The following is a 27,418-nucleotide window of genomic DNA, read 5'->3' on the forward strand; positions in this document are numbered from 1 at the left end:
ATGGATTTTGTCCTTCCTGTATCCCTTGGCTGATGATTTTGTAGCTACATTGAGAACTATGCTCTCTAATAGGCTGAGCCCCTGGCAATGTCATTAAAAAAATTATCTACATTTTTGTTTTTTTATAGCTAAGACATTTCCATGGGAAACAATAGAATCTAGAACCTACAGTCGACTATAGGGGTGACGGCCACCATCTGGGCTGACACACAGGTGACTGAGCCAGGGATGTGCAGAGCTAAAAGGAGAACTGCTACAGGCTGAGCTAACACGTTCTAGCTCAGAGCGCTAGCAGATCCATGTCCCCTGTGGATCAGGCACAGATGGCTGAGGAGCACAAACCAATAGGCTACACCGTTGTGACTTTACTAGTAGGGCAATTATTGAGCCCAGTTCCCAAGCTGAACTGCCCTTGGCTCAGGACCTGAGTGGGGGTAGACAGGAGGGACTGTACAGTACATTTGCACTTCTTCTATTCTGGGCCTGGCCAGGGAACTGTGTGCCCCCGGCACAACTCTGAGCAGCTGCTGGGCTACTCGAATGTGCACCTTGCTGCAGATGTCCCCAAAGGTCCTTTCCACTAACTGTGAATAGCAGGAACACCATAGTACTCAGTCCACTCCCCAGGCAATGGGCTGGTGACCTAGAACTGCTAAACTTGGCACTACACCACTCCAGGGTTTCCCCTACATCAGTTCCAAATAGATCTACAGCTATCACTAGGGGCGGATTTAGCTGTGAGATTAGTACATTCTAAGGCTAGACTTTAAGGGTCAAATTATCCCCGATTTATATCCTGTTAACCCCCTCTAAAGACAATGATATTGCAGTAAGGGCAAAAGTCAGCAGTTTTAGGTCCATCCTTCACTTGGACTCCTTTTTTGCACTTGCATCATTGTGGGCAAAATTACTGTTACTTAGACTTTTAAGTACACAACTGTGCCTGAAAGTCAGGTGCTTAGATGCCCCAAGTGACCATGATTGAATTCACACCTGTTTATATCCACTATCAGCTGGTGCAAAGGGGGTTGTTGGCTTTGGACTGCTTTGTGCTCCTTTGTGGAACTTTCCTACTGTGCAGAATGGAGTTGGTCTAATGATCTGTTAGAACAGTGGTTCTCAACCTGAGCTCTGCGGACCCCAGGGGGTCCATGGACTATGTCTAAGAGGTCTGTGAAAGACTTAGACTGAAAACTGACTGTACAGAATTCAACTATATATATGGACAATAGATTTCCAAAGGGGTCCACACTGCCATTTGAAATGTGTTAGGGGACTGCAAATGAAAAAAGGTGGAGAACCACTGTGTTAGAACACACATCAGAAAAAGGAAGAGATGAAATTAAAGTCAACTAGATATTAAACAAAAAAAGGTGATAAACAACAAGGTGTGATATTAATGTTGATTGTTGTTATTATTTCTAACTCTTATTTAGGAAGTGTGAAAAAGAAGAAAAGAAAAGGAAGGATGAAAGCTGCGGGAGCTGAGTAACAGTTTATGGTTTCCTCAGAAAAACCCAAACAACCAACAACTTTTTCCTTGAATTATTATGAGCCAAAGCCAGTAATTTTGTTACACTGAATAAACAGTGCAAATCTAGTGCTAGCTGAGCGTGGCAGTGTTGCCATCCCAGTTTGCTTGCTCCTGCGGGGGCTAGATCTGTGCTCACGTTCTCCACCAACTTGTGGCAGGGCTGGTTTCTGCAGCACCCCCCTCATGGCCCACCATGGCATTGTTCACCCTGCCTCAGTTTTCCCCACACAGGAGACATTACTGCATAGGAGAGTTTATCAGCACTATTCAACAGGTACAGGTAACAAACTTTGACAATAGTATCAAAAGCAACACAAACAAAAGGGTTTTCTGCCCCTTCTGGACTCAGCTGTTGGTTCTTTCCCACTCTCCTACAGAGCACTGACTCTCAGGGCTTTTCCCCTGTAGGGGTCTCCCTTTTTCCAGGGCCAGTCACAGGAGTGAGTAAGCAAGCAAACTTTCCTCTGTCCTCAGTCCTCCTCCAGGCTACCTGCCTGGCAGTTACCCTTCTCAAGGGCCTACCAGAAGAGCTAATCAACCTCCTGCAGCATCTCTACCTCCTGTGTTCATAGCAATTTGTAGCTATCCCATGACCCCTTCCTAATTGGGTCTAATAATTAAACAGGGTCATCTGATCCCTAGCTGATCAGGATCGACTGGGAAGGTAGCTGATCTATCAGAGGTGGGGCTGGGCCCAACTCCCATTAAAGGGCCAGCCAGCCTGTAACACAGATGTTCAGAACTTTAGTTTGGGTAGCCCTCAACCCATCCTTACTCCTGTGCTTTTAGGCCAACTCCTTCCCTCCACCAGTGCACAGCAGCCAGACATGTATTCAGGAGAAGTATAGAGAGATCTTCAATCATATGTATGAAAAGCTATGTTCAGTGACACTGAGAAGTGTGGTACACTGAGGAAAGTCAATAGATGGAGGAGACAGAAGCAGCCTGAATTGAGAGAGAAGTGTTTTCTGCCCTGTATGTATCTTTTAAGAGAAATACCTGTGGAGAACACTTTTTAAAGAGATACCTATCCAGAATAGCTCAGCTCAGCTGCTTTCTACTTAGTTGTGCATTAAGGACTTGTGTATGGTTTTGTCTGTACTTAGGATTAGCGCGGATTCAGTAGCTGGTAGCTAGCATCCTGCTCAGGTGTAAACCTCAGGCATAGACAAGGAAAATTGCAATTTCACCAGCTGAGTTGATTCTAGTTTCAGGCAGGGTAACTGGTGTAAACTGGCTTTTCTTGCTTACACTTTCAGTTTGCATCAATGCAGCTACATTGATTGCTGGTCAGTCGTTACTGAACCTCAAGTATAGACAAGGCTTGAGGTACAATGAAGAAATTACCTGAAGTCATACACAGGTGGCACAGCTGTCCAGATCAGATCCTATTCGACTCCTGCTTCCCAGTCTTTCACTGTAGCATTGAGAACATATGTGGCCACCTCAACAAGACTACAGAGCACAGTGTCATTCTAAAGGTGCAGACTCTTTGGCTGCTGAAATATTTGATTTTCCAAGAGATTTATAACTGCTCCAAGCCCTTGCATTTCACTTAGAAGCAGAATATGCAATTTGTTGATGAAATGTCAGTTTTAAGTGGAACACCCACCCAACTCCCAAAATAAAACTAAGCACGGTCCATACAACCAACCTCTCAGACAAAAGTTTGGGAAAACAGAGGAGCCTTGCAGTGTGCCCTGGAGGTCTTTTAAATAACAGATTTGGTCAGACCTTTAGGACTAGTGTGGCAGCAACTGAGACAGATCTGGAAAGGAGCATGAAGGTGGTTTTCAGGCATCTTTTATCTTCTGTCCCAGTTCTGAGGCCACTAGGCTGGTCCCAAGGTACAATTTGGAGTAGCATAAGGTCTGCTCCAGGTTGCACATCTTGTAACCGCCCACTAGAGCTGTTACAGGGGGCTGCTGCACCAGTCTTACACCATCTTGAAATTTCCCCATGCTGGGGCAGTCCTTGAGTAGCCATTTAAGCTGGCTTTAGGACTGCTAATGTGCTAGTGGATCACCACAAAGTCACCAGAGCAGGGACCAAGATCTGGCCCATTTCCTCTGATGAAACAGCGTTGCTTCCTGAATAACAGCTCCTGTGAATTATATGAAAAATACTAGAACCATGTTTCTAGGATGAAGTGCTTAGTTAATGTAACTTTCCACTGCCAGGGCTGGATCCCTGCTGGAACAGTGGCCCTGCGAAACTGAACACTAATGGATGCTGCAGCAAGAACTATTTGCTCTAGAACCTTATCTACTCCTGTGGCTCATAACAGGGCCTTACATTTTCAAACATGGTTACAAGCAACATTGGTTTCAATTTGGTTCTTGGGGGTCCCCTTATTAATGTTCAGCCAGCTAAAGGGAGGATTTCTCGGTCTCAAATGGAGTTCACTTTCTCTATGGATATTGATAAATCACCCCTCCCAGAGAGGTCTTTTATTCCTTCTAAAACGTACTTCTGAGCAGCACATTTCTTTAACCTCTGCCACATGCTCTCCTGAGATCAAAGGCATTTTCAACAAAAGCACCAAGAGGCGGATTCCCTGGACTCACTGTACACCCCACTCCTTATGCCTATATACTATCAGCACTCAGTGTATTGTGTAGCATACTCAGCATATATATTTCCATAATAAACATACTCACTAGAATTTTCAGGAACAAACGAGCACTCCTAGGAAAGGCACTCACTAGCAGTTTGTTCGCTAAGCGATGTTGCTTCTAGCCTTGGTTCTGAGAAAGCATTTTTGTTTAAATGAGAAAACTACTGAACAGATTTCCCCAGACCTTCACCCCGCCTCCTCTCTGCAGGAGGCACAATCCTGACTTACCCCAGGCTAAAGGGGATAATTTGTGCAGAAGTCCCTACCCACCCCTCTGCTCCAAACTATGAGTGAACCTTCCAAGTTGGAACACTGCCTCCTGCTACAATATCTTTACTTTTAACTCCTGGCTCCACTGAAGTCATGTTGCTTCTGTTGCTTTGCAAGTAGCCATGTAAGGGCAGCATTTCTATTTCCTCTTTGACAAAGTTATCCCCCACCCTACTGCCAGGTAGTAGGTTGTTCAGGCTGCCTAATCAAAGGGCAAGTCACCTCCTCTTTGGCTAAGTGTCCGTACTGGTTTATACTCTCTAACCAGGGATGGTGGTTAAAGCCAGGCCTCCTCCCACTCCAGTCAAACACCAGGTACATGGCTTCTCTTAAACAGGGTTCAGACCCACACAGGAAGAATGTGACTTAGTGGCAGACAAGCTTGTAAATAATAAAGGCTTCCTTATAGCTGAAGTTTTGGAGTGCTCAGCAGGGCTTCCCTTACATGGATTCCCCTGGGCCTTTCACCTGGTCCCAGGGGAATCCAATACCTGACTTCCCAGCCACTTCTCGTAGACCCCTGCCCAGAAGCAATTAGATTTTTGCAGAGGCTCCCAACCAAGGCTCTTTAGTGCCTCTAGATGCTGCCATGGATGCTGTAAGTCTCATCAATAATGACTTAAGCTTCTGAAGTTCTCTCTCTGCTTCCTCTGGACCAGATTGTGAATTCCTTGCTCCCAGTGGTGAGCAGCTGCTCCTGGGAGTAATCAGAGTGAAATCAATGGGACAACCCAGGTGAGTAATTTTTCCCATCAGTGGCAGTAAGGCAAGAGAGATGGAGATGCCACAACCAAGCTTGAAGGAAATTAGATTATTTGCTCAGGAAAACATCACACTGCAGGTGGGTGAAAAGTCAAGATTTAACAGCTACTAGCAGGAGGGAAAAGATGGCCTTGTAATTAAGGCAACAGACTGATGCGGGAGACTTGGGTTCATGGATTTCTGTTGTGACTTTGGAGTCTGCACCTCAGTTCCTTAATTATAAAATGGGGCTAATAATGCTTCCTCTGTCCATCTGTCTTATGTAGATTGTAAGTGCTTCAGGGAAATAACAGTCTCATATGATATGTATATATAGTACCTAGCACTATGGGCCCCTGAGCTCCGTTGAGGGTCTCTAGGCATGACTAACAGTATTAACCCTAGAGATGGGTATTTATCACTCAGGAGCGAGAGAAGGAATGGCCAGTTTCACTCACACACCCAAATACACAAAGATGGTCACGTTAGCATTATACAGTATGTATATATATATATAATTTATTTCACACAATCCTGATAAGAGTTACAGGTGTATTTGGAATCATTTACAGTTTCACAGCATATGGAGTGGCCATACAGCTTCTGATGTGAGTAACATACAGTGTGTAGAGAGTACACATTTCCAATCCACCCACCCGCCATTCACACAATGGGTTTCAAAGCTAATACTAGATTCAGCTACGTAGGAAGCCTTGAGAATGCTAGGATACAGCGTTGGGTGTCATACAACACTGTAAGTCACAATGGGACAAGCTAAACTACTTTAATTTTCAATCTAGTATTTCTAGTCTACCTGCATTATTGCATTTATACGCTTTTTTTTTTAAAGTCAAAGTAAAGAGAATACTATATGGGAAAGGAAAAATTCTTTACTATTTTAGGATTTGAGCTGCAGCCCATACAAAGTGTCCATAGAAGCATAGACAAGATTATAAATTCAAAAAGGTATAAATTAGCTGTATAACTTTTGTGTGTAGGTAGGTGTCCATTTTCCCTGGGAAATGTACCCAGCAGCATATTGTCTCTGAAAGCAAAAAAAATCAAACCTGTATGTTAAACACAGGTAATTATGTGTTTGACCAGTAGGTCTGTACAGGGGGAAAAAAATCAAGGTGTCACTCTGATAATTACTATTAGTTGGAAAACTTTTAGGGCTTGATCCAAAGCCAATGGAAAGACTCCCACTGACCTCAACTGTGGTTGCAAACTAACATGGCTTCACCCAGTAATGTGCTGGACTCTTTCCATTGACTTCAATGGGCTTTGGATCAGGCTCTTAAGGGTTACTAGTTTTAAAAAATCCCCTTTAATCAGACCAGCAAGTTTCCTTTCTATACCCTTAGTTTCTCTGATACCTCATAAAGAACCTGAACCTACCTTAGCAGATGGTGGAGTATCTTTGGATAGCTGGGATTGCACATTTTAAAGTTTTCTTTAGAAAGATTCCTAACCAGTGATTCAGGAAAAGGCCACAAGGTTAAGAGGGGCTGCTCAAAACTTAATAAAGTCAAACAATTTCCTTTTTTAAAAAAGAAAGGAGGTGGGAAGATGCTGTCCTTGTTTTTGTTGACTCGCCCTAGAAACTTTGGATTGTTTGACGCTACAGCGATAGAGTCTAGCACATACTGCAGGGCTTCATGAAGATAGGCAGAATTTAAAGTTTCCCTCTCACTGCTGGGCATTGTTGCTCCATAGCATCAACGTGCAAGGCAGAAACTTTGATTCTTGGGATCCTGACCCAGATCCCTAAGTGGGCCGGATCCAACTGTGAAAACCAAGGTGGGGTGGAATGGGAAGATGGCTATGCAGGAATGATTGCAGACTCTAGTCTACGTGGGGGAAGTAGGGACAGGGGTGGCATGTGAAAATATGTTGTAGATCCTAACCTCATTTTATCCTAATTCTGTATGTGCCAGCAAGGCCAGTCCTATTTTATCAGTGAAAAGTAGTGGAGAACAGCAGATTCTGCTCCCACTGCTTGTGGTAAACTGAGTCACATCACTACATATCAGGTGAGTCACCGACAGCGTTTGCACAAGTGGAGATTTTAAGACAGGGCAATGCAGCAGTGGAAGGTAGAGCCACATCTGTGAGTAGCTAAGATCAGTAACCTTCCATAGTGTTTGCCTGCTCTGAGATTCATCTGATTGGGAAAGCTGTTGTTTCAAGGCAATGTAAACTTGCCATGTGATGAGCGTATCTTCACACTAACATATCCCCATGGGACAGCACAATCTGAACAGCCCACCAAAATGGAAACAAAGCTTGCAGACTTTTCTGTGCCCAGCTGATGCACCAACTTCAAACCTGTTCTCTTGTGGTGGGGGAAATACAGCATGTGCCATGCACATTAGCAGATTTCCAAGGCCCACTATGATCCATGCCATGGACCTAGATCAAAATCAGGCCTCAAGTCTTTTGTCAACAAAATATATTTAATTTCTTTCATCTCTGCACTCAGATAACTGAAGGACCAATAGCACCGGCTTGAGCCATGCACAGAGCATGCAATACTGTGCTAGCTTCCCTCACACAGCTTTGCCAGTGCATCTCAATCCTGATCTGCAATCATTCCTCAGTCAGGGGCCTCCCTTGAACAGAGTGTCAATCATGTAGTGAGTCACTGGTGTGCAATAATGAGGACTAGAATGAGACTAGCAATGTCCCCAACTTCCATTGACTTCAATGGAAATTGAGGAAACTCATCACCTTGCAAACTTGGGCCATAATATTTACTTGTGACTTGGGTAACTATAGCAGATTAAAAGCTTGCGCACCCCCACTCCCCACCTGTGACATATAGCCCGAGTGTTCCATCTATATATTAAATGGCATAACTTTTGCTATTCTTTGCGTGGACTGTTAAAACTCTACTCCTGTGTTTGACAGGCACAGAAATCTGGTTTCAGCCTAGCCCTGGTTAGAGCACACTTGGAAAATTGCTTGGGAAAATTACAGGAATGCTAAATAAAATGCAAAGAAGGGAAGCGAGTATTATTCCAAAGTTGGAGAATAAGCCATTAAGTATAAGGAAACAAATGTACCGGATTAGATTCTCAGATGACGTAAATCAGTGTAACACCATTCAAGTCAATGGGGCTATGCCAATTTATTCCAGCTGAGGATCTGGCCCATATAAACTAGAAATGAGATTTGGAGTGATGGAGGGAACTTGGTCATAGCCTATGAATACCTAATAGTTAATGGAAGTGCAGAATTTATTCTCTGATGATGGCTGGAAAAAGGGCAAAAACCTGCAGCTAATGAGGAAAAGTTCTTAACTGTATGAGAAAATTGTGCAATGAAATGATCTTCTCAATGGCACATGGTCAAAGCACCATCATTATGAAATGACATAGTGAGTAGTCCTGTGAAGACATCGGACTGAATGACACACATGGCCTTCAGTGGTCTACTGTCTATGGGCCAGATTGCAATATCCTTAGCCTACAGAGTAACTTACATCATGATAGTCCCTCTGAAGTCAATGGGAAATAAGGTGCTACTCTGTGTAATCAAGGCTAGAAGAGTCTAGCCCACGGAGAGGAACATTACATATAATTTATATATCATTTGATAGTCTAGTTTAGGGAACACCTCATCTTCTGCCATGAATTAAACATAATAGCGAAGGTTTATCAGCCTACACTCAATGCTCTTAACATAATTGGACATGCTGTTAAAAGTAATGAGCAGTATTTGCAACAGATGGACTTTGGTGAAGGATTAAACTAAAATCACGATTGGCTTGGAAGAGTTTTTAAAATCGATGGGCCAAGAAAAGTAATTTCTTGATGATCCAAGTCCTTAGATTATTTAGGGATTGTTTTAAAATAAATTGTATTTTGGGCTAGGAGTAATTCACTAGATGTAAATGGAGCAGTAGGTTTGAATGCACTATGTGAGATGGACACTCTTTATAGTCTCTGCTTATGGCTTCCCTGGCCGTCCATGAGATCAAAGGATAGAACCTGAAGTATGTGAGAGCTCCACATGTGGAACCCTTTAAGGATTCATAGATTCTAGGACTGGAAGGGACCTCGAGAGGTCATCGAGTCCAGTCCCCTGCCCGCATGGCAGGACCAAATACTGTCTAGACCATCCCTGATAGACATTTATCTAACCTACTCTTAAATATCTCCAGAGATGGAGATTCCACAACCTCCCTAGGCAATTTATTCCAGTGTTTAACCACCCTGACAGTTAGGAACTTTTTCCTAATGTCCAACCTAGACCTCCCTTGCTGCAGTTTAAGCCCATTGCTTCTTGTTCTATCCTTAGAGGCTAAGATGAACAAGTTTTCTCCCTCCTCCTTATGACACCCTTTTAGATACCTGAAAACTGCTATCATGTCCCCTCTCAGGATCAAACCTAATGGTTGTTTTCCCCATTCCCTGTGAGTGAAATTAACCCAGCACAGAGGGACCATGCCAAGCACTACCACAATACAAATAATTAAGAACAGAAAATGGGAAAGTAACTCTAACAGCCTGATCCACAGCCTACTGAAATTAGTGGAAAGATTCCCCTTCATGTTTTTTGGATCACCCCCAAAGCCCTGATTCAGCAAAGCACTTAAGCATGTAACACTGAAGTCAGTGGGTCTACTTAAAGTTAAGCATGTGCTTAAGTGCTTTTGGTGAATCACAGCCTACATGAGATAGAAATCACCTGGCAGAATACATTCTTACCATGCTGAAAATGCGGTCAGAACATCCCTCGTGCTCAGATTTGATTCTATCCCACAGCAAAACTATTAAGAGGCATGGACCTGATCCAAAGTCCACTGAAGTCAATAGAAGTCTTTCCATTGACTTCAGTGGGATTTGGGTCAGGCCCCATCAGAGGAAATGTAGTCAATTTCACATTTACAGAGCTAGGGACAGGGAAAACCCTGTACTAAATTGTCCAAGAGATAAAAGTGACATTCTTGCATTAGATCGAGAGAGGTGGTTTCGTCAAAATAGAATATAGTAATTGAATCTATTGTTTTAAAGATAAGCTGCATTTTCTACTGCAGTGTTTGTATAATTAATTATCAAATTTCTAATTTATAAACAGCATCAATAAGAGTAAACTAGCAATCTAGATCCCTACAAATCCCCAAGCCAGAATCTTATCAGTTTCAAGCTTTAATTCGTTCTCATTGAGGAGATATCACTAAAAGGACCTCATATTACAGAAAACACAACATAATACATCAAGCAAATAAAGGCATGTGCTCAGTGCTGCCGCAAAACAGGACAACTATTTATTTAGCACAGCAAGTTCATTCGTTAGCCTTTTGCCTCATGACAAATTGGGTTTCAATCTGCCGTAGGTTCCAACCGAGAGATAATTTGCTCTTCTCAGTCTAGTTCTCACTGGACTTTTGTGCTCAACAGGAAACCACCATGCAGTGCGGCACAAAGTATAACAGGCAGCATCTGCTAAAAGGGGTAGTTGCAAGTCAGGACTGGAGGGCATAGAAACCCTATGTGTTTAGGAAGCTTGCATGGCACCTCCTTGTGATATACCAGACTCAAACCAGCACTAGTTCCACTACAACACAATACAACACATTCCAAAATACTTTAAAAGAGGAAGTATCTTTTTAAAAGCAAGTAGCCCACGTGACTATTTGGGGAACATGGGGAGACAGTAATTTTTAGCTTGTAGCACAATGGGGATGCTATACATTCAGGAGTTTCCTAGCCAGACATTCTCTTAGTGGTAAGAAACCATGACCAAAAATGTTGCTTAAGGCATTGCATGGCAGAATGCAAATGGTACAAAAAAGAAAACATGGACACTTTGTGTGAATGCAGGTGCACAAATAAAGGGTTGTCTCAATATTTTTCTTTACAAAAAATATGGGGTGTGTGGCTTTACAAAGACTGCAGTAAACTGTAATATATACATGTAATATTCTTCAAGAAGGTGGTGGGGTTGTACACATCCACACAAAAAATGGGTGTTTTCAGACCAGCAAATGAGCTGGGTTCTGGAGAATGAGTCATGGACAGTGGACAACAGTACCGAGAAATTACAGTAAGTGAATGATTCCCTTATAGACCTAACCTATTTCTTCACAGCCATAAATATGATTGAGGGCAAGGTTATTTTTCAAGATGACGATTTTCTTGTCCTGCCACCGTCACCATCTCCCATGTCTCAATAACCTCTCTGGCATATTTCAGGAGGAAATTATTGGCTTAGAACTAGAGATGGGCCTATCCAAATCACATATCTTAATGCTTTGGGGAATAGTTCGGATCTGGATGGAAGTTTTGCAGCTCAGGCCCCTCCCAACTCAGAACTTTTTTTCTCAGTTTTCCAAAAATTAATGCAGTCAAATTAAAATACTTTTAAAAGGAGAGAGAGAGGCTCCTGTGAAGCATCCAATGTTTCCTTTTCCTCCTTAAATGTCTGTCTACCCTGGTTAGTTCAGAGCAGAAAGGAGCTAGATCTGTGATTTTTATCACACACTCCATTGGAAAACACATCTGCCAGAACTAAATGGGAGGGCAACAAATAGGGAAACATCTCTTGAATTAATTTACACTTGAAACTAGAAATCAAATCTCTGCTTCATAAGTTCCAGGAATCACCAGCCCTGCATTGGCAGGAGACAGGCTAGACAATTACGATGATCTCTTCTCCATCTCAGATGCCTATACTTTGCACTTCCCCATCTTCACCCTATCCTCATCCCAGCTTACAATAATAAATTTACATCTCAGCATCTGCAAAACATCATGGGGACAAATTAGCTCCTCAACAAGGAAAGGTTATTAAAGAAACAACCAGCCAAACAACCTTCTGGATAAATAACAACAAGGAATCCCCCATGATGTAGCTAGTCTATTCTTACTAAGGTTTTCCCAGAGCCTTCTCAGTACAGGAGGGATTGTATTACAAGGTGAAGTTACAAGTCCTGTCCATAATACAGGTGAAACAGTGCTAGCACCTATCAAGTTTAAGCATGGTGGTTGTTAGCACTTGTTTCAACAATGGGGCAAACCTGATCATATTGCATCTGTCTGTGCAATGGAAAAGAACATATGCAGGTTAAAACTCAGAAACACACAATAGTTTGGAAACCAGGAGATAGAATTTTCTCCCAAAGAGGCCGCATACATCTGGGAATATTTTAAGAGCCTTGTAGAAAAAATGGTGAAAAATCTAACTGCAGGAATAGAAGGGAATTTGTAAAGAAGCTGTGCCCAAATATTCTGATGAGCCACATGCACTAAGTAGGCCAAATTCTTCAAGGACTCTGAGTTAGAAATATAGGAATTGCCAGACTGGATCAGATATGTGGTCCATCCAGTCCAGTATCCTGTCAACCACCAGTGGCCGATACTAGATGTGTCAGTGGAAGATGCAAGAAATCTGGGGTAAGAAACTAAGAGACTTGGCATAATTGATGCTTCATCCAGCCCTTATACTGGTTTATACTCCCAGGTGCTCAGGCTCCCTTCCAGACATGTAACTTACACCCCACCTTCTACATTCCCTCTGAATTTGGACCGGTTTCTCTGACTTTTGTACAGTATCTTTGCCAATCATCGCTGCAAAACTGTGACACTCCTGTGTACCACTCACCGGTTAGCAGGTACTACTGCTGAGCTCCAGTGACTCTTTGGGTGATTCGGTTTCAATTCTGGCTCCATTTAAAACAAAACATTGGCTAAAGAATCCTTTCTATACTATAGCAGCAGCAGCAAATGCGGGTCGTAATGGAAGTTCTGAGTCTGGAAAGGTCACTCATCCCTCATCCCTGTGTGTCTCATCTTCTCAATGTAGTAAATGGAGCATCCATCTATCCTCTCCCTTACTTTTCCCTTCCTACCCACGGTCTGGTTTTATATCTCACCCCTTCCTCCCCCCCTCCTTCCCCGCCCCAGCAAAGGAAACCAGGCTGTTTCCAAGTTTGGGGAAATTGTTTCCACTTTCAAGACATGGATGTTTCACATTTTCCTGGTAGACTCAAATTAGGGGGTAGAAGATCTCTCCAAGCACCATCTGTTTTCATCACTTTTGCACATGGTTTTCCCAGCATAAAGGGGTTCATGTATGTCATTCCCATAGTGCTTCATGTGCTGCTTGCCCTTAAAGCCTAGTTCTTGTCTGCCTTTTCTTCTCTCCTTGCGTGTGGTAGATCAACCTTTGATGGAAAAGCACCAGGATTAAGGGCCTGAGCCAAAGCCCACTGAAGTCAATGGAAAAACTCCAACGGACATCAGTGCAGTTTGGATTGAGCCCTTAGTGCACTACTGAGGCCACTTCAAGTTTATCAGAAACTGTGTCCAAAACAGTCTATCACCCTCTAGGGCAGGAATGCCCACACTGTCCCAATGGTCTTATCTGCATTGGCAAATGGCTGGGTGCCTGGGGCTGCCCCCAATATACATAACATGGAGCAGGTTGAAACTGTCCTCTGTATGACTAAAGAGGGGATGGGACTCCAAGCCTTGTATGTTGTCTCCATGGGCTGCAAACTGCACTGTAGATCTCAGTGAGACATATTTGCCCCTTGAGCTTCACTGTAGCTACTGGCTTGCAGCTCAGACAGAGAAAAGGTTCTATAATGCCATGTGATCCACACTCTTCTATATCACACAGTCAGCTCACCTCCAGCTATGGGTTACTCCTGTCTTGTCTGTTTGTTTTTAAAGGTTGGGTGATAAGCATTAGGAACATAATGTACCTATTAGGCCGTAAGCTCGGAGCTGCCTTCTTACATGTCTGCAAAGCGCCCAGCACAAGTTGGGGTACGATATTAATAATAAACCACAATAATTGATGAACTGGGTCTTAGTACTATTCCCTTTCCTCTTCTCTACCACAACCCAATTAAAAAACATCAAAATAAATAGAGCAGGGACTCAGGATGGGATGTAGAACACCTCTGCTTGGAAATGCTGGGACTACGGGAAAGTGGGGAGTCTCCTGGGGAGGAGCGTGGGGGAGGGGACACCGGCATTTACACTGATCAGAAGAAGCTGTAATCTATACACAGTTGTACAAGCCAAGTTATATTACACAAAAGCACATATTGAGTGCATGGAGTACCCATACTGGTCAAACTGGCACGGCTCCTTTGGAACAAGACTTTTGGAGTAGTTGTTGGTGCTGTAGTTACCCTATCTAGTGCTCTCTCTATATATGTATAGATATGTATAGAATTTACTGCATGCATGTGTTTCAAAAGGAACTGTACAGTTGATTATATTTCTCTCCCCCAACCCTTTCTCGGTCTTCATTTTTTCCGGGCTAGGAACGCCACTCCCAGAATTACAGCAATGGCAGCCATCACCACACCTCCAACAATGGCCAATGGCTTCACGTTATCGAAGACGCTGCCTGAGGATTCCTCCGCGCCATTTCCCTTGTGCTCAGAGTCAGGGGACTGGCCGGTGGCCTCTTGCACCTCCGGGGCCGCAGGGCTGGGTTTCAGATTGCTGTGGTTATTCAGTGCAGGAGCCTCGCTGGCTGCCTTCTTCGTTGTGGCCACAGGGGTGGGCTGCTCCTTGGAGGGGGTTTCCTTCTTGTCTGCATTCATAGCAGGCCCGGGGTTGGGCTTCTCCTGCTTTCCAGAGCTGGCGGCCTTGGCATCAGGTTTGCTTCCGCTTCGGGTGCTTCCTTTAGATTCCATTCCTATGAGTGCTGTCGGAGGGGAGTGACCTGACCTTCACAGGGCCAACTCTCAGGATATTACTACTAGCTATATGTACCCACGTTGCTTTCACCTGGTGTAGGCAGGCTGATAGATCGACCTCAAATGGATCCCCTTGTAGCCGTCGTCCCAGCAACCTTCTCACTTAGCCAATACTTCACCAGGACACGATACAGAACCTGGAAGAACAGACAGAAAATGAGAGGTGAGCGAGGAGGATGCACAGAGTGCTAGATACAAGAGCCACTGAGAGCACATTTTACAGTCAGAACCACTCTACTTGTAGGTTGCGGTGAAACTGTAGACAAGTTGTATAGATTGGGGCAGTGATTTCCTGGGGGCTTTGAAGAATTAGATTTTTATCAGTAAAGGTCAATAAACACTGATTGCACCACATACATACAAACAGACTACAAAAATATTTCCATTGATAATAATAGAATTTTACAGATAGGCAAAGGAAGAAAAATGCTAGGTGATGACTTATTGTTCTCAAGGAGGAGGGAGAAAAATTGTTCTCAACCTCTGAGGATAGAAGCAATGGGCTTAAATTGCAGCAGGGGCAGCTTAGATTGGACTTTAGGAAAAACTTCCTGCTAGGGTGGTTAAGCACTGGAATAAATTGCCTACAGAGGTTGTGGAATCTCCACCATTGGAGGTTTTTAAGAGCAGGTTAGACAAACACCTGTCAGGGATGGTGTAGATAATAGTTAGTCCTGCCAGGAAAAAAAACAAACAACTAAAAAAAACCCCTACATCCATGAGTAGGGCCCTACCAAATTCACCATCCATTTTGGTCAATGTCACGGTCATAGGATTTTAAAAACAGTAAATTTCATGATTTCAGCTATTTAAATCTGAAATTTCATGGTTTTGTAATTGTAGGGGTCCTGACCCAAAAAGGGGCGTTGGTGGTTGTAAGTGTATTGGGGGAGGGGGTGCAGTACTTCTACCCTTACTTCTGCGCTGCTGTTGGCGGCAGCGCTACCTTCAGAGCTGGGCAGCTGGAGAGCGGCGGCTGCTGGCCAGGAGCACAGCTCAGAAGGCAGAGCTGCCAGCAGCAGCATCGCAGAAGTAAGGATGGTCCGGTACAGTATTACCACCCTTACTTCTGTGCTGCTGCCTCCAGAACTGGGCCCTCAGTCAGCAGCTGCCACTCTCCGGTTGCCCAGCTCTGAAGGCAGCAGAGCAGAATTAAGGGTGGCACGGTATGGTATTGCCACCCTTACTTCTGCGCTGCTGCTGGTGGGACACTGCCTTCAGAGCTGGGCACCCAGCCACCAGCCACCGCTCTCTGGCCGCCCAGCTCTGAAGGCAGCACAGAGGGAAGGGTGGCAATACCATGACCCCCTAAAATAACCTTGTGACCCCCTGCAACTCCCTTTTGGGTCAGGATCTCCAATTTGAGAAACGCTGGTCTCTCCCGTGAAATCTGTATAGTATAGGGTAAAAGCACACAACCAACCAGATTTCACGGTCAGTGATGTGTTTTTCATGGCCATGAATTTGGTGGAGCACTACCCATAAATGACAAGTGGACAGAGCACGAGACGGATCAACGGGGACTCAGGCTGGTGTTACAGCTTCCATGTGATGGAAGGAACAGAGAAGCTGCTGCCTGCCAGCTCTCTGCCAGAGCTGCAGTGATGATGCATGGTGTCAGTGATGCGTCTGGGAAATAATGAGTAAACAGGAGGCAGCCGTCAGACCTGAGCAGCCTTCTTCATTATCTCCCCGCTGACCTTCAGCGCTTCCAGGGTCCTGTGGAGAGCTTTCTGCCAGCTAAGTGAAATATGAGCTTATTAACACAGGCAGCTTAGAAGAGGAGGCTCGTATGGAAACCTCCCCAGCCAGAGGGCTTCGTTTGTCACACTTTTGTTCTGAGATGACCAACAGAGTTAAAAAATCTCATCAATGATGGTGTGTGGGAGAGTTAAAAACCCTCTAATTCTCCTGTTTATAAGGGGCTGCAGCAAGTGATGACATTTCTGTGCAATGTGCTTCCCCCTCTGTGGGAAACATTTAGAATAATTAGCACTTTACACCCTCCCACAAAGTGAGGCTGGGTTGGAATAAAGCTACATAGATGGGTGCAGGGGCTGGACTCATCAAAGGGAAATAAGCCAACTACTTGTCACCTGGTTTTAGGTAGAAACCTCCTATTCCACAGCTGTCCACTATGCAGTTTCTTGTGTGGTGGCCAACATTTTGCCCAACACCGGACATTGAACCAGGCACCTCCCTGGGTGCCTGGGTCTCTGTAGCTTGAGTTCCATAACTGGCACACATTCTCAGTGGATCAGGTACAGAGTGGGAGGCATAACACCAACCGCTTACATGCTTCTTCCAGAGAGAAGCAGCTTCTCCTGTGCAACCAAAGCCCACTGAGCTTCTCAAATCCCAGACAGCCGCCATCTTGGCCAACACCAGGGACTGAATCAGGGCGCTCAGGAGCTGAAAGCAGAAGTCTACAGCTTGAGCTAAAAAGCAAACTTCTCAAGCGGAAGGCTGTGATAGACCCATATCCTCTGTGGATCAGGCACGGAGGGGGACACATAATATACACTGACCAGTGGGGTCAAACTTTCACCAACCTCTGAAGTATTTGGTACTGGCCGCTGTGAGAGACATATGAATATAGGAATTGCCATACTGGCGCTCCATCTAAATCCAGTATCCTGTTTCTGATATGGCAAGTACCAGCTACTGCAGAGGAAGGTGCAAGAGACCCTAAAATGGCCAGTAATAGAATAAATTGTCCATAAAAGAAATTTCTTCCTGTCCCCCTAAATTAGAGGTTGGTTTATGCCCTAGAACATGAGGGCCTGTATCCCTTCCATTTCCCCCCTCTTTTTCATAATCCTTACTCTGGATATTCTTGTTATCTGTATACATTTTTGAATCCTGCTAAGCTCATGAGCTCAATGATGTCCTGTGGTAATGAGTTCCACAGTCTAATTCTGCATTGCGGGGGAAAAAAAGTATTTCCTTTTATCATTTGCTGCCTTTTTAGTTTCACCAAATGTCCAAGATGCCAGTCTAGATGGACCACTGCTCTGGTCCTGCAATTCCTGTGTTCTTATAGCAGGCTGAATCAACCCCACAAAAAACTTTGGGCTGTTTAAGGTCTGGATCTGAATGCAGATCCAAATTCTGAGGTCTGAGTCCATCTCTAACCATAGTGCAAACAAACAAACAAAAAAGATGGAGATAGCTAAAAACACAACACCAAGAATGTAGCATCAACACAAGTGCCATTTCTGAAGTGAATTCAGTGCACTATGAAAGGTGCCAGAGTGACGGCCCTGGAGTCGGACATTTGTTTTTCCAAGGAATTAGTACAGCACAGCAATGTTACCTTCCCCCAGCCTGCCCTGCCTCAGTTCTGATCTAGAAGGGTCAGCACAGCTGGTGTGTATGTAATGCAGGCTTCCTGCAAATTCAATCGTGAGGCCCTGCTAAGGCTCTTAGCCATGCTGTGGACACCAGGCCTACAGGAACCAGAGTGAAACCCCCAAATTCACTTCATTTAAAGTCAACAAACAGTCATGAGATGGTACAATTGTTGGCCACGGCCACTCTGCTGATTTCCACACTGGTGGTGATAGAGAAGTGAAAGGCTCCATATGCTGCTGCCAGCCTTCACAACCATTCTGGCCATGTTCAGAATAATTGGTGTTCTTCTATTAATTTCCCAACCCACTCTAGTCCCAGGCTCCTTAATCAAGGAAGAAAACGCAATAATCTTTCAGTGTAGATCAAATCCAGCTACCAAACTGGAGTAACAGGTATATATGGGCCAGATCCTTGCCTGGTGTCAATTGGCATAGTTCCTCTAACCATAATTGCTCTGCACAGATTGACATTGTCGGAGGATCTAGCCCACAGTATTAAATGTTGTTCCAGACACAAAATGAGCAAATGATTATCACTCGTACTATTGAAAATATAAAAGTTAAGATTTCCACTCCGAACTCAAAAGGCCCGAACCACTCACCTGGTGCACCCCGCCGGAGATGGATTGGAAAACCAGGACCTCAAAGCCTTGCAAATGTTTTTGCAGAACAGAATTGTGTTGAAGTGACTAATTTGGATTGAAAAGCTCAGTTTTTCAGTTCGGGTCTCTCTCTCTCTGTGACCAGAGAGCCCTGGAATTCAGGAATCTCTGGTCAGAAACAATGCTGAAATCTGTACGTTTCCATGACACATTTTGGCTTTGACAGAACAGCATATTTCAACAAAAAGACACTCAGTTAGAAATGTTCTAAGCAGCTGCACTCATGACAAAGAGAGAAAACTTCTTTCCTGTTGGAAAACCAGCACATGTGGAATGACTAGTGCCAAGGGACATGGCTATGTGATGGTTTCAGTCAACACAGTCATCTCACTAGAGCCATTTGGAATCTCTCCACTCTTACATTTTAAGAAAGAAGAAGGTCATTCATTTGACAATGTTTGAAAAGTATCATGAGGCTGACTGGACAGACTCAGGAGATCTGGATTCAGTCCCCAGCTCTGCCCCTGATTCCCTGTGTGACCTGGGGTAAATCACTTAATCTCTGTACCTCAGTGCCCCGTCTATCCTGTCTCCCACCCTTTGTCTGTCTTGTCTTTGTAGACTGTAATCTCTTGGGAGTAGTATCTGAGTCTCACTAAGGCCTAGTACAATGGGCCCCTGACCTCAGCTGGACCCTGGAGGCATTAGTGTAATATAAATAATACGAATAAAATATTCATTCCTGTTATTCCTGTCGCCCTCTCCTTGACTAATGCAACCTGCAGACGTTTTTCACTCTGTCTTCATGTGCTAGAAGGCCCACATCACAGAACTGCCCTGTGTCATTTCAGGCCTTGAGCTCAGCTGGATGAGTGGAGCAGCCCGGAGATTGAAATGCCCTTTATCCCTGAAGAGGGCAGGCACCCCAGGTGATGGCTGCGGCAAAGCTGACAGGGTAGTTTGTAAAGGAGTCAGTTGCGTATTCACTTACAGGCACCTGCGCTGCCCTTCTGTCTCCCAGCCCAGAACACCAGCCCTCAAGGGTGCTGAAGAGCAGTGCTCCTCTCACCAGCAAAGAATTTAACCCCCCTTTTTCTAATGCTCTCTAACCTTCTGGGTTGCAGGCTCCCTGCCATCCTTTCAGCTGGCTTAAACCCTCTCTGAATCCTTCCAACTAGCTTTCTCGCCTCCTCTTTTGTTCCCACTCCAGCAAAGCACTTCAGTGCCTGCTTCACTTTAAGCAACTGTGCTGTCCAGCTGAAGTCAATGGGCTTAAATTTAAGCAAGTACCTAAGAGAGAAAAACCTCGGGCGTTTATCTCTTAAGCTTTCTTCTTTCTCTCTCTCTCTCTGTCTCCTAGATTGCTTCTCTCTAACTACCTGTTCCTCCATCTTCCTCTTTTTTCTTTAACCCTTATTATAGCCATTTGTTTCTCTCTCTCTCTCTGCTTCTCCGCCCATCCCTCCTCCTTCCAGCTCTGTCTCTTTCTCTGCCTCCTACACAGCTGACTGTGCTTGCAAACAGGTTGCACAAAAGGCATAGGGTTCTCCCCTTATCACTTCTTTGTTTAACAACCAGTGCTGTTTCAAGGGGGCTGGCCTGCCAAGAAAGCCGCTTCCCAGCTCAGAAAAGGGTCTGCAAAGAGGGAGACGAGATAATGACACCGATGACAAAGAAAAAAAAAACCCTTCCAAATTTCTGCCTCCCTGGAAAGTCTTCAGCATCAGTCCTTGATGCTGCAGCTTCTCCAAGGTCAGTGCAGTAGGAGCCATGCAGTGCTACTGATGTAACTGCCAATCCCAGCCAATAGAATAGGGCCCATATCAGGCATGAAGCTCTCCCCCACACCCCACTTGCTCACAGAATTACATCTGAGCCCCCAGAGGATTAGAAACTAAATCTATTCCTGCCTCCCCTGCCTGCGCAGACTAAAGATCCATCCATCCTGCACCAAACAGAATGGATGAGTCACCATCAGCTTTACTGTAATGTGCCAGAATTATAAAAGGCCTGTTTCTGACCCCTCCACCCCCAAGCCTTATTATCCTCTCCTTGCTGATTTTAGGTTAAAAATAAAGGCAGGCGTAATTGCAGGGTGGAGTAGACAGTGCAATATCTAACATGCTCAGGCTCATGTGGGGATCTCTTTTCCAGTGTGCTGATGGAGCTGTGTGAATGGAGTACAAGTTGTGTGGACTCCCTGGTAGTACATTGCTAAATGCATGGATTTTGTTTCCATTCTTGCTATATAGTCATGGCATGCAGACAGAGAAATTGGATAAACATAAAATACGCTTGCAGGAAGGTTGCAACGTAACACTACTTCAGGGGTGGGCAACTTGTGGCTCCGGAGCCACATGCGGCTCTTCAGAAGTTAATATGCAGCTCCTATAGGCACCGACTCCGGGGCTGAAGCTACAGGCACCAACTTTCCAATGTGCTGGGGGTGCTCACTGCTCAACCCCCTGGCCTTGCCACAGGCCCTGCCCCCACTGCATCCCTTCACACCCCCTCCCCTGAGCCTGCCGTGCCCTCGTTCCTCCCTCCTCCCCAGAGCCGCCTGCATGCCACGAAACAGCTGATCAGGAGGTGCGAGGAGAGAGGGGGAGGCGCTGATCTGCAGGGCTGTCGGTGGGTGGGAGGCGCTGGGAGCGGGAAGCTGATGGGGGGCTGCTGACGTATTACTGTGGCTCTTTGGCAATGTACATTGGTAAATTTTGGCTCCTTCTCAGGCTCAGGTTGGCCACCACTGCACTACTTTATTTCTTAAGTTATGTCTACACTATAGCTGCTATAGCGGCACAGCTACAGCACTGTTGTGTAGATGCTTCCTACCTTGTTGGAAGGGATTTTTCTGTTGACATAGTTGATCCATCTCTCGGAGAGGCTGTAGCTAGGTCAATGGAAGAATCCTTCCATCAACCCAGCCACATCTACACTAGGGGTTAGGTCATTCGAATGGTGCTCAGGGCACAACATTTTTCGCAGTCTGAGTGGTATAGTTAGGTTGATTTAATTAAGTGTAGACCAGGCCTTGAATTCAGAATAACACACAAGAACTCTAAAACGGAGTGAGACAAAGCCGGCTGCTGACTAACCGCTTCTAGGCCCAGATCACACGCTTCCCTGTCTGCAAGCAGGACCAGGAAAACCTCCTGAAACTGAAAATGATCACCTACAATTTTCAATGCACCACAATTCCATATAGCCCCAACTTCCATATTAGGGTAGGCCATGGTGTCACATTAGCACTGGAGAGTAGGGCCATTGCAGTGAGCTAGTATTCATAATCTAATGAAATCATTAAAAATCATCCTCAGGTGCTGACTCAGATTATGCACCAGCACAAGGGAGTAAGAGCCCCCACCCGCTTACCTCCCTACTTGGGCTTCCCAGACCTCAGGTTCAGGCACATGAGAGTCGGAAGCTACTAAACCTTTTCCGCACACCCTGGAGCAGGTGGGCAAGGAATGAGTGGGGCCTTGGTACCAAACCCCTATTCACTGGCCAGAGTAGCTGAGTCAGCACCGGAGGAATATAGTAATTTCCTGCCTGTATATTTGACCAGCAATAAATCATGACCGCAGCGGGAGGAACCGGGGAGGAATTGTGCCTTAGAGGGGTGTCTCTGAGTCACAGTCCCTCGTGGCTTTTCCTGGGATGCTGCTTAGGGCTACGTCTAAAGGCACAATCTAGTTCACTGGTATCGTTAATAGAACAATAACCTGTATTGTGTAATGTGTGGGTGCAATAGTTTGCCTGCACACTGCACAATCCAGGTTCGGGGCCTGGGTACATACAGTATCTCTGAAACACAGCAGCCAACCAATGCACAGTGTGCTGCATAGCATTGGAAAAAGGAGGGAACCTGGGCTAAGCACAACAGGGCAAACCCCTACCCTTCCTATAAAGTCTCATAGGATTGTCAGTCTCCAGGCAGAGCAGGAAGGACCTGAGTTTTGCAGATCTTGCCCTAAAATCCCTATATTAAGATGCATGGAACTCAAGTTATCTTCCATAGAAGGATGAAATGCTAAATCAATGCTGCTAAAATCTGAACCTACAGTTCCAGGTAATCCCAATATTTAACACCCAAAGGGCGCCTTCTTCAGCCAGCACCTTCACCCTTAGCTAAAGGAGACCTGAAGCAGGAAGTCTGAGCCTTAAAAGTGAAATTCACCCCTGTGCAGAGACCCATGCACCACTTAAGCTTTGAAAATAGGGCTTAAGTGGCACCAAAATACCCCTTTCTTCCAACACTATACAGTACCCTGTGCAGCAGTTGGCTGCACTACCAAGGTCTTGATGCCCTGTGGTGCAACATGGGGTCGACTGCTACACACATGGGCTACACACTGCGGGGTCAGGAGGACCATAATTTGGGATGAAGGGTGCTGTATAAGTGACTGATATTGTTTTGTTATTAATGCTACCAATGAGCTACATTGTGCCTTTAGGCGCAGCTGTGAGCAAGTGAAGTAGCCTTAAGAGACGCTGTGACACAGAACCACACCTCAGAATTTCACCCAGGTTGCTTAAATCAAGAATCTTTCCCCAAACAAATTGCTCTCATAGCATTGGGAATTCTCTGGCATGAGTGTGAGCTATACAATGATTTATTTATCTGGATTTAGACACATTCTAGAAAAGCGCACTGCAGGTACCCTCAACATCACATAAAAATACCCCAGAATAACCATCAACCATAACAGAAACATGGTAATGCCATTCAGCGTGACCCACAACCAACGGATAAGGCCACTTACCCACTCAACTCACCTGCCTTCCTCAACAATGGTTTGTTGCCCTTACAGCCTGTTTCCAAATGCCTGGGAAAGAAGACACGTCCTGAAGATCATTGGGTTTGGCTTTTTCAGACAAAGTGGGGTGGAAGAAATTATAGAAGTGCAGGGCTCCCCATGGAGAATGCCCTGCCAGTAACCCCTTCTCATTCATGCCAATGCGGCTCCAGCCCTCAGCTGGGGCAGTGTGTCAGGGAAGGGGATGATCTCTCAGGGAAATAGGTAGATACATAATACTATGGCTCTAACCCTGAGGGTCTCCATGGAGGTTGTGAGCACTGACAACTCCCATTGAAATTGCTTATTTCTCATTGTTTGAAGTCAATGAGAGTTGAGAGTGCTCAGCAGTATTGGGCCATCTAGATCTATGGCTTATGCTATAGCCTGATTACTGAGAACAGAGCTTTATTCTCCTCACAATAGCTCAGTTACCAATATGTAGTTTTCAAAACAAGTAAGCCATCGCCACACGTCCTTCACTCTTATATCAACTTAGGCTGAGTTTTTCAGTTGCCTAGGGGAATACGGATACCCAATGTCAATTAATTTCAATAGCTTCCCCTGCGGGAGGGGGATGCAGGGCTCCACACGCTGCTTGCCACTCCTCCAGGTACCTCCCCCGAAACTCCCATTGGCCGCGGTTCCCTGTTCCCGGCCAATGGGAGCTGCAGGGGGGCGTGCCTGGAAGCCAGGGCAACACACGGATGGAGCCCTCGGCTTCTCCCCCTCACCCCCCACGGCTACAGGGACGTGATGCCAGCCGGCACGGGGCTTGAGGGGGGCAATCCCGCTGGTGTAGTTTGCCCACCTCTGGCCTGGAGGTAGGCCGGGGGGTGGGCGCGGGGCGCTCGGCAGGCCACAGGAAATAGCCCCGTGGGCTGCATGCAGCCTGCAGGCCGCGTATTTGAGACCCCTGATTTAAATCAAAGCTAACCTTCTGTGACACAAAGGGCCACATTTTCAAATGGGCTGTTTCCATTTTGAGGATGCAATTTGCACATGAAAAAGTTGGCATCCAAAAATCCAAGTACTTGCTCCGCTTTGTAGGTGCAAGTCAGGGGATTTAAGGTGAAAGTATTTAGATTTTGTTCCCACAACAGGGAGGTTGGGACTCATCCCCTTTGAAAAAGCACCCCAAAGAGAACAACTTCCTGCAAACATCGAGTCAGCTTTGCAAGGGAAGATAGGTTGCTCATGAGCTAAAAAGCAAAGCATGGTCTAGTTGTTAGGGAATGAGCCTGTAACTGGGGAAATCTATCCCTGCCACTGACTTTCTGTGTGACTGTCAGCAAATCATGTAACCTCTCTGTCTCAGTTTCCCCCATGTAAAAGATAAGAATACCACTACCTACCTCTCTGAGGTTTGGCAAGGCTACCCTGATGTGTATAAAAGGATTTAAGAACCTCAGATGGAAAATACCATAGTAGAAGTAGAAAAGCAGAGGGCTCCTAAGTGCTACAGTAATACACACAATAAATAGCAATCATATGAATTACTGCTATCACCAAAGAGGTATTTTCTGAGGAGCCAGCAGAAGACTGAAAACCATCTGAGCATTTGATCAATATAACTGCAGAAGGTGCTGTGGAATACAGCAAACAAAACGTGGACCTCCTTGCAACACTAGATTTCTCTAAAGCGATTTGAACAAAATGCTGTGCCAGGCAGGGCTGGCTTTAGGAAGTGCGGGGCCTGATTCGAATAGTTCGACGGGGCCCGCTGCCGAAGACCTGGAGTGAGTGAAGGATCCGCTGCCAAAGTGCCGCTGAAGACCTGGAGCGCGGGGCCCTCTTAGGCGCGGGGCCCGATTCGGGGGAATAGGCCTAAAGCCGGCCCTTGTGCCAGGGGGCGATACTGTTTCATGTTGCCATGTGAGGGGAGCAAGTAAACCTGGGCCAAATGTTTGAAACTAAATCTGAAACTACCTGGGTTTGGTTTTGTAGTAAATAGGAGACTAAGCTCAGGCTGGCTGAAAGGGAGATAGAGGGTCACTGACCTTTCAGGCAAACCTGACCCAATTTCAAACTAACCAGAGGCAGAGTTAAGATTTCCAAGAGAAACTATGTGAATCTGGCAAGTGCACGTGACTGCTGAGAAACCATGGCATGTTCAAGGATTCCACTGAGTTTTGCTTTGAGATTTTACAGTTTGATCAAAACTGAAGGTCATCCCAAAACTTGGGGATGTGAACCCAGCAAATGGAGCCCCCAGCAAACATTCCCATGATAGCACCAAGCTTTACACAGTGCCAGGAACTAGAGATTTAGTTACCCAAGGCTGCATCAAAAAGCTCCAGGACCCTTCTGTGAGAAGACAGAGATTGATCATATCATGAGAAACCAAAGCAACAGGTGTTTTTCCAAAAATCTGCCTCCTTTTCCCTTCACCTTGTGACATTATTCCTTCCCTCCTGCAGACACCTTTGCTCGTATGGCACTAGGGGTCAAATAGGTGGGCAACAGCATAGGAGTCAGAACACCTGGGTTCTAGTCCTAGCCTTGCCATGAATTCAGGGTGACTTTGGGCAAGTCACTTCATTTCTCTATACCTCAGTTTCCCCCACTGCAAAATGGGGATGATTATGATGATGATGTGTACCCACATTTGTAAAAACAGTTTGAGAGCTACAGCTGAAAGGCGCCAAGCATGTCATTATCAGTCAGCCATCTAACTGTTCACCTCAGACTGTGAGCTGCCGATGGGAAAGGACAGATTTTGCAGGCGTGACTCATTGGGCGTGCAGAAGCAATGAGATGTGTTGTTAATTGTGATAACAATGAGCATGTTTACTTCCTGCCAGAGCTTAATGGTTCCTAGGATGGCTTCCTGCAGGACTTTTCCGTCCCTGCCTCTTATTCCCTCTGCCTCAGGGAGTTACCAATGCTTTTATACCCTGGTGTCAAGTATCAGAGGGATAGCTGTGTTAGTCTGGATCCGTAAAAAACAACAGAGGATCCTGTGGCACCTTTAAGACTAACAGATGTATTGGAGCATAAGCTTTTGTGGGTGAATACCCACTTCATCAGATGCATGTTTTATACCCTGGGTTGATGCACTGAGGATGTTCAGTGACAGCGCAGGCTATTTGCCCTATCCTCACATCAGGCTGATTTCCATACCTGGCAGTCAGGCAGGGCCCTGGGAAGGGAAAGGGCCCGGGCCGTTACTTTCCTTTCTGCAGCCATTTCTGAGGGGAATTTTTCCCTCTGACACAAGGAGTAGCTTACATGACTGTTGAGAGTCCATGGATTGGCAGCTGGGGAGACCCTTTGAGCCAAATCGACTCCTAGCATGTTATCTCTGAGCAGCTCAATTTCAATCCATTGGAAGTCTATGGAGTCTCATGCTGCTTTAAGTCTGGCAGGTCAGCAGTCCCAGGTCTGGTGATGCAGCACTTTCAAGATGCTTTTCCACCCACTTCATAATGCAGGCCCATTGAGAGCAGACCCAAGATCATTAGAACAGCATAGGTGCAGTAAGCACCTTCATTAGTTCATGTCCAGCTTATAAGTAGCTGGCCTTTTATAGCATGGGCATTCACAGATACAAGCTCTCATCACTGACGTGTGCTGTACGTTGCTACTGCAGATTGTCTCTGAAAACATCTGCTCAATGTATAGCAAAAAAAGCTAACAATGTTAGGAACCATTAGGAAAGGGATAAATAAGACAGTAAATATCATAATGCCACTATATAAATCCATGGTATGCCCACACCCTGAATACTGCATGCAGTTCTGTTCAATCTACCTCAAAAAGATATATTGGTATTGGA

General features: G+C 45.4%; 1 protein-coding gene across 1 annotated transcript in view; it reads right to left on the reverse strand.

Annotated features, from left to right (window-relative positions):
• Positions 1-5,661: 5,661 nt before the first annotated feature.
• CEND1 (cell cycle exit and neuronal differentiation 1) overlaps positions 5,662-27,418 on the reverse strand; it is a 31,828-nt gene continuing 10,071 nt past the window's right edge. Inside the window, exon 2 of the mRNA XM_054028239.1 lies at positions 5,662-15,023. Coding sequence (XP_053884214.1) covers positions 14,428-14,823 — 396 coding nt within the window. The 5' untranslated portion in view covers positions 14,824-15,023 and the 3' untranslated portion in view covers positions 5,662-14,427. The remainder of the gene's footprint in view (positions 15,024-27,418) is intronic.

Source organism: Malaclemys terrapin, chromosome 4 (assembly GCF_027887155.1).
Source record: "Malaclemys terrapin pileata isolate rMalTer1 chromosome 4, rMalTer1.hap1, whole genome shotgun sequence".
Lineage (NCBI taxonomy): Eukaryota > Metazoa > Chordata > Testudines > Emydidae > Malaclemys > Malaclemys terrapin.